This window comes from Diorhabda carinulata, chromosome 5 (genome assembly GCF_026250575.1).
Source record: "Diorhabda carinulata isolate Delta chromosome 5, icDioCari1.1, whole genome shotgun sequence".
NCBI classification, from domain to species: domain Eukaryota; kingdom Metazoa; phylum Arthropoda; class Insecta; order Coleoptera; family Chrysomelidae; genus Diorhabda; species Diorhabda carinulata.
In genome coordinates this window covers 28,625,956-28,646,081 of record NC_079464.1, presented here as the reverse complement: position 1 = coordinate 28,646,081, position 20,126 = coordinate 28,625,956, and the positions used below count along the sequence as shown (strand labels likewise).

Below are 20,126 nucleotides of genomic sequence, written 5' to 3'. Positions count from 1 at the left end.
AACAAATCGAGACCTGGTACAAATTTGAGGGATTTTGAAGAAAAAAAGCTATAAAAAATATTAAAGGAAAATGTAGTCTGGTCAGCGTATGGTTAGCAGGAAAATTATCTTTGAGAATTCCAAGCATTCTTCGAAGGTGTGCAAAGAGTATTTGAAAAAATTGTAACGAAAGAATGTACTGGAAGTAACAGCCACTCGATCTCAACCCGATTGAGTTGTGGGACAAATTGGAAAGGGTAGTCGGAAAGCAGAATACCACGAGAAACGAATTGAAACAGACGGCGATTATTTGTCGAAATTATTAAAGAATCGATTAATCAAAAATTTTATTATGAAATAATTATAGTTTGCAGTTTTATTATTACTATATTCTTGTCTATATATGTTCTTTGAAATATAAATATCAAAATCGATCGTATTGTTTTTATTTCTTGTGTATAATGCGAGATATAGTGTAGGCAAAAAGTTTTGACCGATGGCGTATCTATTATTTATAAAGGATTATGTAAGGATTAGGTTAAGTGACGGGTTATGATTAAAAACACAGTTTATATAAGTACACAAGATGTAGCATTTAATGCTCACGTTTCAAAAAACACTATACAGAGGACACTGCGTTACCAAATTAGTTAAGAGGTATTCTCGTCCCATAATCGTTTATAATATTAATAATATACTTTCATTAAAAGCAGAACACAATAAAAGATTCCTCTTTATCTCTCTCTCTCTCTTTCTTACTTATTAACACAGCAGAGGTACGATTTTTTCTCAATGATCTGTATTGATTTTACTCTCAATTTATTATTTTTGTTTGTTTTATTTTCGTATACATTGGATAAGGCGATGATTTTTGATGGGAAATCACTCATAAACGAACAGCCAACATTCTTTCGGAGGTATATTATGTACAATAATATCGTGGGCAGGCCAAGACGGGGACTTTTTATAGAAATTTCAGTACCGAAATTACCACCAAAACACTCAACAGCAAAAATGTACATGAAGAATAATGAAATATTTAGATTTGTTTTTCCAATATTAACAACTAGTTGATTTCGTATTATTGATGTGTTAATAATTTCAAAATTTACTAAATTGGTGTGTATTTGGGGTAAGAAACAGTTGGTATACAATGTGTCCTAGGCGTTTAATATACTTCATACAATATATACAATATTTATCATTTCAAAAACTATAGAAAAATCTTTAAAATGATGTAAAATAATAAAACCCCATCGAGACCTTGCACCTTTAACAAAGGTAACGAAAAATATGTAAAAGATAAACATTTAAGTTAGATTTTATAATCTAGAAAGTCATCAAGTTTGTTTCTTAAATTTTAATCACCGCTGATAAATTTTGTCGATTCGATGGTTTTACAAAAAAAAAAAAAAAATACCGACGCGTTTAATCAACAATAGGGTGATTTACTAATCTATTTAAGTGAAAAACGTTTTTACAACAAATGTTTACAGGTTCTATTGCACCACAACACCCTATATTTCAGAAACAAACTTCAAAACCCCGATAAAAATGTGTTACTTTACGCCTGCTCGCAATATAGTATCCGATAATAATTATAATAATAAGATTAGCCTACATAACATCACTAAGTTCGTATACGTTTGTATTTAGCGAAAAGACGTAGAGTTCGTTAATTTTGTTTTATAAATTAAAAGAGAAATCTCAAACTAGATATCCTTAGAAACAACAATAAACAACAACATAAAGTTAAATGTACAAGGGGGTTTCTAGTTTGAGGAATATTAAACCATTTATCAGGGCATTTGTGAGTAGATTTTTTCTTATATTCCTCAATTATCCAAATTAACAAGACCTAGGGACATAGCTGCTGATTTTTTTATTAATTTCATAAAATATATTATTGAAAAACAAGGATATTTAATGGAAGCGGTTTTGTTAATTATTGGATATAAAATATTCTTTTAAATTCAATTAAAGGAATATCCTATGCAATAAACATCGATAAATTTTAAATTATTTATATTGGGTTATTTGAAAAGAAAAAAAAAACTATCGAGAAACTGGAAAGATTGCTGGATAATATCAATATTTAAAACAAAGACCATTGATATGTTTAGTACAAACTATAGAGTTAAATACTGGAAAAGACGTTAAGAGATAGTAGCCTTCGACACTATAAAAAGGGCAGAAATATGGAAATGAATTGGACTAAAAGGAGCAATCAGAAAAAAAACAGTAAAGGCTAAAATACAGGAATGGAATTTGGATATATGAAGAAGAATGAAACAAAGCATAAGTCCAGAATTATAAAACAGTTAAAGACAACATTCTGATACCTGCAAAAATAAATTATCTACTAGAACATTAATAAAAAAGAAGTGAAGATCATTAAGTATAAACTAAAAGATGAATATATAAATGGAATCAAATGCAAGGCGAATCACTGGAAAGAGTAACTGCTTATAAAGATCTAGGAAGGTTCGGATGATAAATAACAAATAATAAAAATAAACGAGACTCTACTAGACACTAAACAAGACCGAACGGGAACAGATATTGAAATGAAAAGATGCATAATACAATAACGATAACGATAGTGATATATACAAATGAAAGAAAGAAGGAGGAAGACCAATAAAATGAAGTTCTTAAACAGAATAGCGAAAGTATGTATAAAAAATCCAATAATAAACAAAATAAATAAAAAATAACGAAGTTAGTACGTACATATATCGCCAAAATAATTGAATTCGGACAAATTTGCAAGCAGTATCATCAGAATAAGAGGTAAACAGAGAATAAAGTGGATAGACCAAGTTAATGGAGATAGCAGATCCGGAAGGGAAAAAAAAAATGATTTATATCTATTTTTTAACTATTTCATTTTCTTTATTTATATTTAGTTTTGACAGCTTTTACTATGTCCTCTCTAGAATGATATGGATTACGTAAAAGGAAGCTCTAATAGGTTTTGACGCTCGAAGAAAATAAATTTAAGTATAAAATAAGCATCTCAAAAGCAATATTATGAGTGAAAGAGTTCTTTAAAACAAAGAATCATACTAGAAACTCCCAATTTGCAGGTCTATATATCATTTTTTTTATTACACTAAATCTCTAAATGAATTTTTAAAAATCACTTCACCTTAAATCAGGTGAATAAAATAACTAGTATAAGATAAAACATAGAGGAGAGAAATCAATTACGCCCTAAAATTACTTCTTGAACGTTACTACTAGGTATTCAAAAAATTAACCAGATTAAAAAATTGAAGACGAGGAAATTTTATGTGTACTTATGTACTTTCGATGTTTGTTTGCATTTATATAAAAACTATTAAAAAAATTGATACAATTAGAGATTTAGTTTACTCCAAGTATAAGAAAATATCGATCATATTACAAGGACCTTCTAAAAATACAAGTTCTAGTATAAAAGTTCTAGTTTTGGATTAACCAAGGTATCGGGTCTGATTTACTCACTATTCCCTTATAATTGGTTGTTTTGTGGCAAGTAGAGGATCATTTGATCACAAATTCGTAGTAAAAAGATGACAGATGAAATATGAAATTAAATTTAGAGAATTTCTCGATTTGTTTTTCGTTTGGTTGATCAAAAATGTTTTTTAACTAATCTTTATATTATTTTAAATAATTTTGTGTCATTTGGGTATTAAGTATGTTATTTACTTAAATCCAATTTATATTTCCGCATATTTAAAATAAAAATTACCTACAACAAATTTTCATTTATAATAAATTTAAAAATAATACAAGTGATTTAACACACTGCAGTCAGTAAGTAATATAAATGAGTTATATTGGTAAAAATTGGCTACATCACTACTTATATTCCCTTCAAATGAATTACATGATAGTAAAACACCCTGTACTGTTTTCGTTATTTTAAAATATCTAGTCACTTTGAATGTGAACCCAAACAAATTCAAGAAAAAAAGGTAAGTACTATTATTATACAGAAAGTCATTGAAAATGCATAATCTAATTGAAATTTAAAAATTTTGATATTCATCTAAAAAAAGTATTCAAGAACTTCCTGCATAAATTTATCAGCCAAATACCACCTGAGTTAACATTGCGACATTCTGTATACTTGTGTATTTGATAAGTCCTAGATAAGGTTAGTTTTGAATCTAGGTAAAATTACGTATATCGTATAATATATTAATTGGGGCTATAAAGGAAGGAAAAAGTCTTTTTTTGAAACAATCGTTAAATTGAAATTTAAAATGTAAGTACTAACTTAGCACTTTGAAATCTAGTCAATAGAATAACCTGAAAAATACCTTAAAAACAAGCAATTGTTGATATATTTGTCAAGAATCAAAATTCGAGTAAGCATCGCTTTATATTTAACAGAATAAGTAATCAATTTGTTAAAAATAATTGGGATGTTGCATCTAATGTTGGAAAATTGTACGTTTTTATACATTCTTTCTAATTTTTGAGCTATTTGGAGCTCTTCATGATTTAATAAAGCCGATCTTCTACTACAAAAGTTTTTGATTCATATAGATATGAATATTAACCTACTATCTCAGAGGTAGTTCTTGGTTCCTTGAAATTTGGATATATTTGGACATAAACATGTTTGTATCGGTATTTTAAACTGATACAAAGTAAATGTTTGTGTTAAGAATTGTAATGTTACTATTTAATGATCGTAAATTTTTTGTTATCATAAAATAGATAGTATGTACAGTCATTATGGTTGAAAAATTAGAGGTTACCCGAAAAGTTGGAGTTTTGAAAATTGCAATTGTCTAGATTTTGACGTGCTCTTTCCGAATTTTAACTTTGTCATCTCGTATCTTTTCCGCTCGCGCCAACATATTGAGAAAATGGCGCGTAAATGCAATTTTTTGACAATAACTCCTACCCGATGCATTTTACAGGAAAAACATATCCATACAAAATGAATGCAGAGAAAATTTCCAACAATTTATGTCATAACTAGGTTATCGATGTATTTAAAAATCCTAATAATGATACAAAAGTCGATGCTAAAGCTGGAGAGAGTTTCTTCATCGAATTATACAGTTACAGTGATATGGAAAGTCTTAAAAGTACATTTTTAAATAATTATAAGTTATTCATCAGCTTCTAGAAGTAAATTTAATATTTAATAAGAAAAGCAACAGCACGACAACATTCGTTTCGAACTTAGCACCAGGTTCAGCAGTGGCATGGGAACGCACAAAATGTAGAACAATTGGGATGGAAAAAGGACAAGAACGGGTTCATTGATGCTACTAGATTCAAGCCCCTGCTTCGGAAAGCTTGCAAATGCAAGAAAGGTGGTCAAAAAGCTTCAGGATGCAAAAAGGCAGTGCTCCGTTGTGTGCACGAACTGTAGTGGTTCTTGTGATAATTCGCAATTTCCATCACAAGATATTAGTAAAGAAGAAGAAACGGACACTATTCTCGAACAAATAAACGACGACATCGAGAATGAAGAGGACCGCGATGAAACTGATGATCCCATCGCCGATGATGCAGAAGAAACACCTGGTCCGTCAACAATAATGAAGCGACGGAGATTGAACTAAATTTGGAAATAGTGAGTTAGATGTGGATTAGACTTACTGGGGATACCACGATAAAAAACACGCCGCTTTCTCTACTTCATGGTTGTGTGGAAATTAGTACTTCTGCAGAAATGTGTGTTGAACTATTTATTTTAGAAAAAAAAGGTAATGACATAAATTGTAGAAAATTTTCTTTACAATTATTTGTATAAGTATGATATCCCTGTATAATGCGGTGGCGGCGCGAGCAGCAAATATACGAGGTGGCAAAGTTGAAAACTTTCCAAGTAAAAATTCCTAACGACTGTACTAAGAGCTAAAAACAATTCATAATTCGTAATTTTCCAGTTTTTTGGGTCTCATCAGCATTCAATAATAAAATTGATCTTTTATTTCGGAAGTTTTTGATCAACCATTCATAAAATCTCATTTAAAAGAATGTAATAGTTTATAGAAAAACAGAAGACAATACAAAATTTAATGTAAATATGAAGATTTCGTCTGATAGTTTTACTTTAGATTTAATGAGCTAGGTTCCAAGAAAAAGACATAAATATCAAATTATTCCTAGTGACTAGTTTGTTTTTGATATTATGTAATTGTGTATTTTGATACGATTGTTTCAAAAATTGATTTCTCATTTAGCAAAAAAATGATCACAACAGATATAACAACTATTTTACAACAGCACAACCTTATTAAAATTTTGTACGAATAGTACTTTTTGTATACAATCATTTTTTGTTGATCCGCTACAGGTTGGAAATAAATGATCAGTAGTAGTACTTTTTTTAGTAAAGAATGAAGCAGTACCTAAACATTTTATAACATTTATTAAATATCAATGTACAAATTTTTTATACTTTCAAGTATGATTTTTTTAGTATAAAATTCGTATAGCAGCACTACTAATCATGCACATCTGAACGCTCTAAATAGACAAGTCCTAATGACATTTTCATATCGAATTCAAGATGTTAATTTACAATTTTCCTAAATTAATACAGGCTTCATTTAAAACACTTTGGATTATGTTGGATCAAAAAAAGCGTTTTTGACAATTTTTTTAGGGCTATTTTCATTGAAACAATCATATTTTCTATGGTAATGCTCACAACTGTTGGAAATTAATAGTTATATATATATACTATATTTTTTCTACGACTGTTCATTTGATGTTGACGCATTTTTTAAAGAGTGAAGTTATTTGTGAAGCTATTTTGTTTAAAAGTGAATTATTGTTTTAATATTATTTTGCTTATTAATATTTGAGAACGAATAATAGTACCATTTGTAGAGAGATTTACGTGGAAGCAATAAAAAGTTGTTTAATTGAAAGCCAACAAAAAATATGTCACAAATCACAATTTTTTTCTAATCGAAAGTGGAATGAACTTACGCCCGTTAATAAGAAAATTGTTTAACCCATACAATTAGGACTGAATTTTTTTTAGAGCTTCGTAACCAGTGAAACGGATCAAATACATGTAGAACCTGTTTGCGGAGCAATATGAACCATTTTCTTCGGATGAAGGATATGATAGGACGTTAGAGGAAGGGGGTATGGGAAAGTTGGCTGATCGGGGGGTCAGGACGAGGGTATATTTTTTTTAGGTAACACACTGAGGAACCTAAAAGCTACGAGACCACATGACTTTACACGTTTTGCGGTTGTCCATTGTTTTACTTTATAACTGACGGTGCAGTGTATATTTATATATATGTATACAGGGTGAGTAACCACTTCCGGGGCGACCCACACGTTCACCACTATCTATGTACAGCAGTCAGCACGAATTTTTAGTCTAATACTTTTTGTACAAGTTCTTCCCATTTATTTATTCTTCTTTTTATTAATTTTTAACAAACACTGGGGCACTACATTTACACTTTGTACAAAGAATAATCACATTTAAAAGTTGCATATTTCTATGTCCATTGTCGTTGTTACACTAGGAGAGAACCTGCAACAAAAAGATCTAATTAGATATTAGACCTTTCATCAAATTAAACTATTATTTATATCTGTATGGCTGTTCCAATATGTTATAGAAGCTAAAGTTTGGCGGAAGAGCCATTCTTTGTAAGACCTGTTTACCTTTTTTGTGACTATTTTTAATTCTAAGATATATAGAACAAAATCAAGTTATTTAACAATTTGTTGTCGTAGTGATTACATTGAGACAGCACCAAGTAAATTATTCAATTGTATTCAAATAAAGACGTTGAGTGTGTAAATGAATATTAGTGAATAGTTTAGCGTGTAAGTGTCACCGTGTCACTCATAAGACATAAATAAGGTGTCAGAAGTGGATGATATAAATAAATAATTTCGTAAAAACGGATAAGAGACTAGGTAGAGATGACAGAAAGTGACGGAACTAAAAGCGGAGTTGGAAAATCGTGAGTTGAAGACATTTGGCAAGAAGAGTGAATTAATAAAAAACTCAAAGTGGCACTGGAAATGACGCTTTGGATCCAGACACATTTCTATTCAAAAACGAAACTTCCACCTTTATCTCGCCGATTTCTGCCGTCAAGGACGATCTTCCGACTATGAAAAAGGGGTTTTTATCAAAATGGACGACCACGAAAGCCGATATTTCTGATAAGAAGAACAATACTGAAACTTACATGGATGTAACTGTCGAAAAATCAATAGTCTCTAGAGAAAAGATGAGTATTTAAATAGTTAAATAAATATATTATTGTGTCTAATGTCTCGTTAAGAGGAGCTCTTGTAATAAATAAACTGGATACAAAATTTATTAACAGCTTAGCGAACGATTACTTTTTCATCACCACGCAAAGGTATTTTTTGAACCTCTTCTGGTTCAACTAAATATCCAGAAATGTCAACACCTAACTGACTGGAATTATGAGGTTCATTTTGAGATGCTACGAATCTAAATGGGTTAAAGGTGACAGTGCTGCATGTTTAACTACCACCATTCTTAAGTAGTGAGCTCTGTCTTCAGTTGAGTCACTGCTATCACAGAGTAAATAGTGTTATATAAGATTTTCCATCGGAATATTAACTGACAGTACTTCAAAGAGCTAATGTAGTTCTCTAATATAGCGCCGGCTATTGAACATCCACCCTATTCACTTGATTACGACATGCGTGATTTTTGGTTATTATTTAGCCTGAAATATTCGTGGTCGACGTTTCACGACGGAGGATGAGATCGAAGAATCATCAATTTTTTGAAAGCATTCCAAAACATGACCGATAAGCTTTGAAGTTGTGGAAGTTTCTGCTACAAAAAAGCATTAATGTTTTTGATGATTATTTTGTACTTGAATAAAAAAATTCTACTTGAAAGATTTGTAGTTTTCTTGTATATCAAAATATATAGCGTCATATATGTAATACAAAAATTGCAAGGTATTCAAGTCTTGTATATTTGGACGTCTGAATTATCTGGAAACCGTAACTATTTTCCGTAATCAAGTTGTTAATTGAAACGGTCCAAAAATGTTTTATGTGTTTATCTTTTAGTACTGTATACTCTAGTGATACATCAAATTCTATTGAATAAAAAAAAAACAAAAATTTCTTCTGATCTAAAGGTTTAAACTTTAATTTAAAAAGTAACATCACAAAAATAACTAGTATCGGTACTAACATACATAAATTGTTACATTTGATATTGATAGCTTACAATTAGAGCAATAAATGAATCTTATATTAGGTAATACCACAATTTTACGTACTAATACTAACAATAATTCTTGATAAAAAAACGGTAATTATTTAAAATGGGGGCTCCAGGTAAAAATCGTTTCAAGAAATTTTTCACGCATTTGGGGTTGTTTCTGAGGGTACAAATAGTAAATTTGAGGCGGGGGAGACATATTATTTTAGAAATTACATGGTACAATTTACATATGATAAATCAATGAAACCTAACCTAACCAATTCTAAATAATTACCTTCTTGGTTAGGTTAGGTTTCATTGATTTATCATATATTGTACCATGTAATGTCTAAAATAATGAAAATAATATGTGTTCCCCGCCTTAAATTTACTATTTTTGCCCTCAGAAACAACACCAAATGCGTGAAAAATTTCTTGAAACGATTTTTGCCTGGAGCCTCAATTCTAAATAATTACCAAGTGAAGAAACACTTGTATATAACTAAAAACATGCGCAAGGAAACTTATCATTCTTAGAAAAATATACCTTTATGCTACTTTTCATATAACAAAGATTTTTTAGCTAACTATAGTAAAATAGAAGCAACTTGAGAGACACAAAAACACTCGTTAATATAATCGAAAGTTATGAACGTATATTGTGAATTATTAATATAAACAATTTTCAATAACAGACCAACGTAAATACCCAAAAATAATCAAACTCATATTAACACACTACAAGTACTGATCACTACTATTATGTGTATTAGGGCCCCTTCACACGGCGTACAATGGAATATATATTGAAGCGCGTTGAAAGATGGCTTGTGTCGAGTTTAGAAATAGAATTCTACATCCGATACCAGTTTCAAATTTATTCTTATCCTGTATATTGAACAATGCTTTCAAAGTTTCATTAGAACGGCCATTCGTTTTGTCTCGTTTGCAAATAAATATATTCAATAAAATCGCTTATTTTTCAATAATAAGTCAGCGCAAGAAGTAATGTCCACAACATTCAAATTTTGAATGACTGCAATCTGTGGCATGTACGCAGAAATTGCATCATCTGCGTTTGGGTTCAACTTTTACTGTCTGTACTGATACGTTTCCTGCGAAACAGAAGGTACTTACTTACGGTCTAAACGTCTGTGACTGCAAAAATGATTTTATGGTGCCATTAAAAGTGTTCAAACGTTTACTGTCTGCGTTTAAGTACATTAGGAAGTACCTTAAGACGACACCGTGTGCGTAAGTCCTAGATCTCTTTTCCAATCCCCGAAAGGATATCATCTGCCACACTGCTTTTGATATTATGATGATTTCTATTGGTAGAATCAGTTTGGATATTAAGCTGCAGGAATTCATTCAATACTAAAACTGACAACTTCCTCCAAATCTGCCTAGCAAAGTAACTCTCTGTTTTAGTTTTACTTCAAGCTTTGGGTTGTGTTTCGTGAGTAGTCCCACCCTAAAGACAGTCATCATTGTGGCGTAGAGATGGACAAGAACTTGAAACTGTGGTTCTAAACGGATCAACATCGACGCTGGAATCGTGGAGTTGAATTTTCACGGATAATTTAGCCTTTTAATTAATGGTACCTTTCTCGTGTTCTTTTTTTGTACTTGGTGTCTTCACTATTGATAGTGGTCCAGCTATTTTCACAGCTTTGGATGCTTGGATGCTTTGGAATAGTATTTTCTGTTTTAGCCTTCTTTAGCTAGATGTAATTGAGTCTACAGATTCCTTCATATGAAAACATGGTGATGCTGGCAATGATAATGGTACGAACTAATGTAATTATTGTAGGATGACATCTTTAATGATTATAAAAAATGTCGAAATTAGCCGTTCTTCTAGTAGATATCAAAATCAATTGCTTTGGATCATAATAACCGTGTCATTTTTCTTCATTAGATAAACTTCTATAGGATGTATATTCATATAGAAAAAACAGAATTGACGAATTAATTTTTTGGTTCGGGAAATTATTTAGCTTTGTGACGCAAACTGTTCGTATGAATTTTGGACTATACTTACCACACCTCGTATAGACTGAAATATTAGGACTTTTCATCTATTTGGTGTTTTCGAAATCGACCGAAATATGTAATAATATATCTATTTTATTTTCGCATACATTCTTAATACATTTTTTTCGTCTAATTGCAATTTTTCGGCTGATTCAAAACATTTTTTGTTAAATGATATTATCTACAGCTAATTTGAACATTCGTTAAATGGATCATAGAATTGCAGATTTAATTAACTAAAGATATTAACAAGGATTTTTTTCCTTATTATTGTAAGGTATTTTACGAATTTAATCAACATATTGGCATTAAATTTGTAAGTCCTTACCTCACAGATGATGTCCGTAGTATTCAGGATAATGGGCATATTGATTATGGAAAGCTGGATCACCAGGCGGCCGATGTATCATTTGCTGTCCGTCCATCATGTAGCCCATGGTACCATCTGGACTGTACGCACCACTGGGTCCGGCGTGCGGTGAAAACACTAAAAATAAAACATTTTAATTTAAAAATTATATAATTATTAACTTCAAAAAAGTGTTTATTGACTCATTTAGATGATATTAATATAGTTAAAGATAAGTTTTAATAGTTCTAAATCATTTGAATCCAAATAATGATGATAATTATAACAATTATTAAGTATTTTATGTTATTTAACATCAAAAAATCGTGCCGAAACCTTGTGAGATACTCCGCCTATGCGTCTGTACAAATACAAAGAAACAACAGCACGATCTGGCGAAATAAAAGAAATAGAAAGATAACAGATCATACGTTGTACAAGACTTTGCACTTACAACTCATATATATAGAGTGTGTCGGAGCGATATTACCGACCAAGGGATCGGTCCATATCTTCATAAAAATGCATGACAGCGTTAGGCTTTAATCGAAATCACGTTTCATTAAAAAAATGGTGATAAGAAACAAACCGCGCGTCCAAATAGATCCCATGGGTGGTATGAGCTGAAGTAATTTGATATTAGATGTAGTATTATCGGCTTAATTAACAAATAAAATGTACCTGCAAAGTAAAATAGAAAATAATTGTTATAACATATACAACTATGATGCTAGTACTCGGCTTTCTATTTTCTTCTGTTCTGTTTTAAAGCGTTTACCACTGTTCCCGTGGAAAAGAACGCAGACTATTTTTGCACTATTCGTTCCCCTGCATGCAACTGTGGGCTCAAATTGGAAGAACATTATTTTTTATGTTTTAAAACTAAGACTCAATTATTTGGAAGTTGATTAATCTTATCGCTGAAAATTCTTATTTGGGGTATTTGGTTTTTGGACCATAATACATCTAACCCAGTTGTTATTGAATTTTTGACGGTATATACAAGTTGTAGAAACAAATATTCCAATTGAAGTTCTAATTCTTTTCAAATAAATTGTAAATATCAGTCATTCAGTGGACAGTCAATCACACATTTTCTGGCCGTTGAGTATGACTTTTCTGCTGTACAATATTGAAAATTTGGTATATTTCCTCACCATTGAACATGAAAAAATATAATGTTCTCGTGTCTAGTTGATAATTTTTCTCAAAACGACAAATTTCCTTGAGGAATTGTAAGGGTGCAATATGTTTTGAAAATTCGTGAACTAGTTTCGACATCATTTTCTAAAATTATAGATTCATAGTGAAAACTAGCGATTGGAAATACTAATACACGGGCTGGATTGTATAAAAAAGTGTTTGAATAGATTCTTATTACAAATTATTTTTTTAAATTCTATGATTAGGACACTCTGTGAAACAAGTTTTGTTTCTTTGGTATAACGAGAGAATGAAAAAGAGAATTCACATCTCAGGGCTCCCCCAAGAGGAGCGTGGGGCTGTCACCCGGAGCCCGATTGTGCCGCCCGCGTGATGGATCGGCCCGCGAGGGTCAATGCCTGCCGCCATTTTTCTTCTTCTGTCTCTGGCAGGCTGAACAGAAAACTCTCCTCCGAAATCGATATAGCCAAGAGAAAGAACATTCTAACATCGACATCGACAGCCATTAATAATCTTGTGTGCCCGCGTTCGTTCACAACTAAAAAGAAATATCTCAATGGCGGTACACCGGATAGGATAAATGGATTAGCGAAGGTAACGATGATCAAAACACCAACACCGCTAATTGAAATTGCATTCGTTCTTATTTCACAATACATCATTGAAGAATCATAAAAAACCAAACGATAAAAAGTTGACTAGAGAATTAATTATGAAATAATCAGATCTCTATTTCTGCATCTATCTTCAAATAAATACATAGAAAATGTAGTTATTTACATGTCTATATAATAATAACTAGAATAATAGATAAAAACATCTTCAATCATTCAAATTAAAATTGAATACGGGATTGATTTAGATATAAGAAGTAGTTGACAAAAGTCAAGAGAAGATGATTTTGAATAAATCCGTACATAAAAGAAAATAAGGACAAAAAATATTAAAAAAATGTGTGTGTGTGTGTGTGTGCTGAATCAGACATTTTTTTGAGCTCTACAAACCGTTACCAACTACTCTTTTTTCAGTGCGAGGAGACTTCTATTTTCTATAGTGATAAAGTCAACTTCAACACTATTGCTAACTTAATTGGCCACATAAATAGCTTTTAGAATTAAATCATGCTTTTTGAGACTCTATTGAACGACGGATTATAGGAATGTTTCAAATTTCAATTTAAATACCCTCAAAATTGAGGAAGGAAACAATCAGATCCTTCTTACCCAGCAAAAAAGTGGATCGAACTTCATTAAGTTGCTGATAGAAGAATTATTATTTGAGTTCAATACTGGAACGCACATATCATTGGGAAAGCAGCTTTTTTATCATGAAATTTTCTATTTCTTGTAAATTAAACTGAAAATACAACAAAGTTGGAATTTTCGCAACAGGATATTCATACTGAAGAAACCGTTACCACTACACCAACAATAACACTTATATTATCTAACGTGAAGGCCTCTGAAGACGTTTTTAGTTATCGAAACGCGTGATCCGATTAAAGATACAAACGATTTTTTTTATTTGTATACCATTGAAAATATATTACGCTAGGATATAGCCATCCAGAGGACTCGCAATTCCATTTATGTATTACATTTTTTCAAAACCAATAAAAAAAGCAAAAATATTAAATATGTGTATGAAAATGAAACAACAAACGAATTCTTGTTGCTCTTACTATCATGTCCTTTTTTTTTTTTTTGAAGGAAGAAAATTTAAAAATTTCTCGTGTTACTACAGAAAATGATGGAGAGTAAGAGTAAGAGACAGTAAATATCTTTAAAATACATTTAAAAAAATTATTGACAAAGATTGCTATAAAAAGTTTTGCACGCAAATTCGAAGAATCAAATAGTTTTTTGAAATATTGTACCTGAGTTTTAACGAATGTTCATTTGTTTTCGTTTATTATTTTATGTTTAAATTATTTCTTAATGTCGGAGTAATACACAATATTTACTACAAGTGATTAATTCGAGAAAGATCAGAGCAAGGCAATTTTTTAATTTCGTGAAACAAACTCCCAGTGTACTTAGGTACTGTAACGAGTCGTAGTTTCATTCCACAATCATAAATTTTGAATTTGATAAAATGAACATCTTTTATGTAATGAAAGATAAAAGAAAACTGAAAAAAATTATAAGAAAAGGCTGCCTAGAAAAGGTGCGTTGAGTTTAATATTTTGAAACGTCAAAAATTCCCGGTTATTCATGGTAATTTTCGACAATATCCCATAATTCCAGGGTGAAATAACAAAACTATTGTTAAAAATTTACATCAGTTACAGTATTTTTGTCAGTAGGTATTACAAAAAAATTGTTATATCGAAAATCATCTTGAATATTGATGAAATGAAGTCCGATTCGAGGGTTGCTACTGAGTTTTGATATAGACAAATCTAAAAAAATATTTATAATTGGATATGGTTTTATATCTGATTATGAATACTCCCCATTAAGAAGAGATAATTGGGTACCAAACAAGGAATGTACTGTGGTTGAACCATCAATTCCATTTTTTGACTGTTCAAAAACGTTTGTGTTTGAACTAATATTTGAGAGCTTGAATTGTCGTGATGAAGAATGATTTGCCTTCAGCGATTTTTCTCCCTGGCAAATTATGTGGTATACATCGCGAATAAATATTTTTGTCAGCCAACTGATCATGCAATATTGAATGTATGTGAGTGGAACTAATGTCCAAGTGAGTGTCAATCTCACGGTATGTCACATGACGATCTTGCAATATCAGTTTACGCACAGCAACAATGTTTTCTTGCACAACTATTTTGGACGACTTTCACGAAATTCATCCTGAAGTGCGACCACGATTGAATTCGGAAAACCAGATGGTGGAGATAGTGCGCCAAAATTCGAAGCTAGTTGATCGACATACTGCTGTTGGTTTAACCCACGTTGTTTTAACGAAATGAATGTTTCAGAAATCTGAGGTTCTGAGTACGTTCACGTTTAAAATGTCAATATCTGACATATTCACATCAGTTTTGCAAATATTGTTGATATATAATAAGGATATTATCTCATTTATTGTGAAAGTGAGTTTACTTAGTGCAGCAGAAATATAAATAAAATCATTGTACATCAAATAACGTCTAATTTACAAATTTAATTCACGAAGGATTTCCTCAAACTAAATAACTGTTGTGTCTCTAAGAATATAATATGGCCAATATCTACTTCTCAAGTCATTGAACTAAAAGAAAAGAAGAGGAAGATATTGAACAAAAATATAAATCAATTTGAGGATAATCAACATCATTGACGTAGGAAGGAGTGGGATCTTAGCCTAGAAACCCTTTAAAATGTATTTTCCCCAGTATAAATGAGGAATTAATTTAATCACTCACCGGCAAAAGAAAATCATTAAAAACTTGTTTGTTGGGTGCAAAGCAATGAATCTCTATTAGATCTGAATACGAGGCTATTGTAAGTACATTTGAAGACCACCCACGTCTACATTAGTCCACTGTAATATCACTTTTGAACATTTCTCGAACCCATTAACAGAAATTAAACGCTTCTATATGATAAAATATAATTTTGAGCTAATCATTTAGTATTATTAACTTTAATTTCAGTACTATTGCCTGTGTTTGTATCATTAATACTGTTATTGGCCGCTCGACATGAGGCAAGACAATTGATGCAATTTATTGCAAGGTCAATATATTGCGTAGATAAATATTGCATTCTATTTAATATTTGTGAGCGGCTTAAAAATGAAAATAGCAAAATAATTATAACGTCCGCTACCTTGCTTTTGAAGTAGAGATGGATGGTAGGCCCTGGCTAGATAGAACAAGGGAAAGCATGAGTTTAACTATAGAATTAGACGGAAAATAAAAAGATAATTAAGGAATCCTTGACGGGTATCAACAAATCAGAAACTCATTTCTCCTTAGAATTGCAACGTACACGTAATAAAAATGTTGCAAGTGCGAGATTTTGCATGTAACAATTAGCCGAACTTCGCGTGCTTTTGATCAAGAAATATTGCGTCTTGAATTGCATTGCACGTTGTCTTCCATCATGTCTAGAGGCCTTAATAAGGCGCCTCATAAATCCAATTGTAAATGTAGTTGATTTAAATAAAAACATTCTTTAATCATAGTTTCTTTTTTTCTTTGTTTTACGAGTTATTACAATAAATTGTGATGATGCAAGAATTCTTTCGAATAAATTTTCAACTTACCAGCTCGATTCGATTGGTCGATCATAGGCTGTACGATTCTCCGCCGCGCGTTGATGAACCTGAAACAGAAAACGGAATCATAAATATCGTCATTATAGTAGGCAACCGAGAAGTGTCAAATGTCGTCAAATGTTGTCGACGTTCAATGTATTGCGACAGTGGAAACGATTGAAAACGTAGAAGGATAATTGGTTATCTACGTACGAGGGGATTTCGATTGTTTTTATTCCCAAATATTTTCATATAAACGCAGGTACCCTGTAACGTATCTTGAATTATCAAGAATTTTGTATGAGTATTGATCAAGTTTGTTACTATAAATTTGAGTGATTTCATTTTGTATCATAGCCTAAAATTTAGATAAAAACCTAATAAGTTTCCAATTTTTATTGAAAAAATATTTGTATCCAAAACCATAGAAAAACAATAAATTTTAACATTTATATCCATGCATATCTATTGAATATTTCCTCTTGCAAGCAAAGATTATTACTAGATTAGACATGTATCCCATATAACTTTTTGCTTCTCCACCCATAATGTTGTTTAAGGTACTAGTCATGTATACCTGGCTAATAATCTATATAAATGTGCCCCCCTTTGAACAAAACACGGCGAGTTCAATATCTCCTCATTGTCTAAAGAAAATTACCTGGGTAAAATGTCTTTTTTGACTTGTAAAACTTAACAGAACTTCTTTTTTTCGTACATTTTCATTTATTTTTCTGTAAGAATCTAATATTATTCATATATTTAATACTTCTATATAGACAGTTTCTATCAGTGGAAGCCGTTCCAGCTAGGAAAGACAGAATAGCAACGATTTCTCAATCTTCGGAGATTCCAGCTCGGTTCTGCGCATTCTCAAGCATGCGCAGTATAGATAAAGTGTCTCGAACGAAAGAGAAAATGAATATTGTGGGCACCATAACGTAGGGACGTTTTATTTTCATACCAGCTGTCCATATAGGAGAATTACATTATATTATTTGACTATACGCCATCCTCCAAGTAAGCCTGTCGAATATGAGTGGTATCAAAGATGCAAGCAGAAAATTATCATTTCAAAAGATTGCCATTTCCAATAAAATCGTCATAATCAACGACTATTCTATAATGAACTTCACATTGTCATCCTGCGTACTATTTCTTCAGTTTTTTGCTGTCGATGTGCTCTTGAAGTTCACAGTTGTGACAGTGCGCGGTCATGAACCGTTGCAGACATTGACCAGTTGCGGTAATGAAAAACCTTACCGAAAAAATGGAAATGTAACATCAACAACGAACTAAATAGATGATTATATGATCAGATAGAGTCTTGGAAAAACAATCCAAAAGATTCATAATCATATCAGCTGAAAGAAACCTGAGAATATTCTCGAAATGTTCAGAAGCTGTTGTCGGCCTTCAGTCACAAACGATATTGTGATAGAATATGACAATTGCAGATTCTGTGAATAAGATGTAGATGCAGCAAAACATCTACTATGCGAATATCTTGCCCATTTCAGCAGAAAACTTAGATATCTCGAAGAAGTAGCTCTAATACTTTGGAAAGTGGGACAAAAATGGTCTTCTTCGCGAGGAGTTTACGTAAAATAATGATGTATAAAATATCTTTTTATGTAAACTGTAAAGCTAGTCTAAGTGTTTAAGTGTGCATGCATGAGAGCTGGACATTCCCCGAAGACTTAGTTTCTTCCTGTTACACCAGCGACATTCCAAATCGTGCATGAAATCAATAGCATGCAAATAGCGTCTTAGAAGTGTCTAATTAAAAGATCAGTCACCAGTTGTATTTCAGAGTAGTTGACTAATGAAACAGACATGGTGTGCCATAGATTATCTCATACCAGATCTTTCACTCCACCTCCTTAGGCAACCCCAGATTCTCAACGATGTGACATATGACATATTTTGCTGTATCCAGAATGGGCTCTGTTTCCGCTGGTGATTTTCCTGATCCCAGTCTGACGAGCGAATGAAACATTTAGGTAGTAATGATATTATCAACAAAAATTTTACAAATTTTGTTTTTAAAATAGAAGGGCAATGGTTACCTACGTGGTTTTGTGGATACAAATTTACGCGTGACGATTCTCCAGGTTGATTGTCAATAGAAATCCCATGAGATAATGAAATATTGCTCCATTACATACATATATTTTGATTGATACGATCTTGTAGGTAATTTATAACCATTAAGTATCAACAGTCTTCTCATTTCTTCTAATTCCTGCATGGAATGCAATCATAGAGATATGATTTGTAATCATGAATTTCTTACAGTGATAAAATATCGTTTAATGAGCCTTTTATTATGGTGATACTGTTCTTTACATCAAGTAATTCTTCATATATTGCAATTATACTTTTGCAAACTGAAGATGAAGTTTATATTGTAGGTACATGAAAATTTTAATGGGGGGATCAGGAGATTAAGACGATTTACTTGATATGCCATTATCGTTGCTATTATAATCCAAACATAAATTAAATAAAGTTTAAGTTTGGTAAGAACTGTTTGGGTAAAAATTTTGAAAAGATGACAGCGGTGGAGAAAGTTGGTATTTAGGATATACCTATGTTTCAATAATTTTAAAAATTTATTTGTTCTATGTACGTAATTTCCTTTATTCCAAGTTTGTGGTTATTTGAATCTCATAAATGTTCCAGAAAAACCGCCATTTTGTATAAATAGGTATAAAAAAAGTTGCTTGACACAAAAGAAATTAACTCATCGAGATATAACGCAATGAACAAAGATATTGTCCTAATTTTTTTACAGGATATATCCCAGCATCCTTTATTCTCGTATTCTTTGTTTTACAAAAATTACTTTCCCCTTCACAGTTTGCGTAGGTAGTCCTTTTTATTTGTCGGTGTATCCTGCAGGATGTCGCGTTCGGGCCGTATTTCGATTATCCTGGCATCTCTGAGGCTCAACCACGTCCCGACACGTCACACATAAACAAAATTACTAGGAATTTTGTAGGATCAATTTTCCCCAAACCAACCCCCATCCATTAGGGGAGTAGGTGTCTTCTCACGATGACTATTACATTGGCGTTTCGACGACAAGGACGTAGCAATAAGGGTGACAGGCTCTACCGGCTCCCTCCAGTAAATTTCGTATTTATGTATATTTAAACTAAGAGTATTTCAAATTTAGAAACACATATAATC

At 31.6% G+C, this 20,126-nt stretch overlaps 1 protein-coding gene across 11 annotated transcripts in view; it reads right to left on the bottom strand.

Annotated features, from left to right (window-relative positions):
- Positions 1 to 547: 547 nt before the first annotated feature.
- LOC130894255 (homeobox protein homothorax) overlaps positions 548 to 20,126 on the bottom strand; it is a 346,801-nt gene continuing 327,222 nt past the window's right edge. For all 11 annotated transcript variants that reach the window (XM_057800937.1, XM_057800940.1, XM_057800941.1 and 8 more), the window contains 3 exons: positions 16,941 to 16,999; positions 11,541 to 11,699; positions 548 to 7,498 (listed from right to left, as the gene is read on the bottom strand). In XM_057800937.1, coding sequence (XP_057656920.1) covers positions 11,542 to 11,699; positions 16,941 to 16,999 — 217 coding nt within the window. In that variant the 3' untranslated portion in view covers positions 548 to 7,498; position 11,541. The remainder of the gene's footprint in view (positions 7,499 to 11,540; positions 11,700 to 16,940; positions 17,000 to 20,126) is intronic.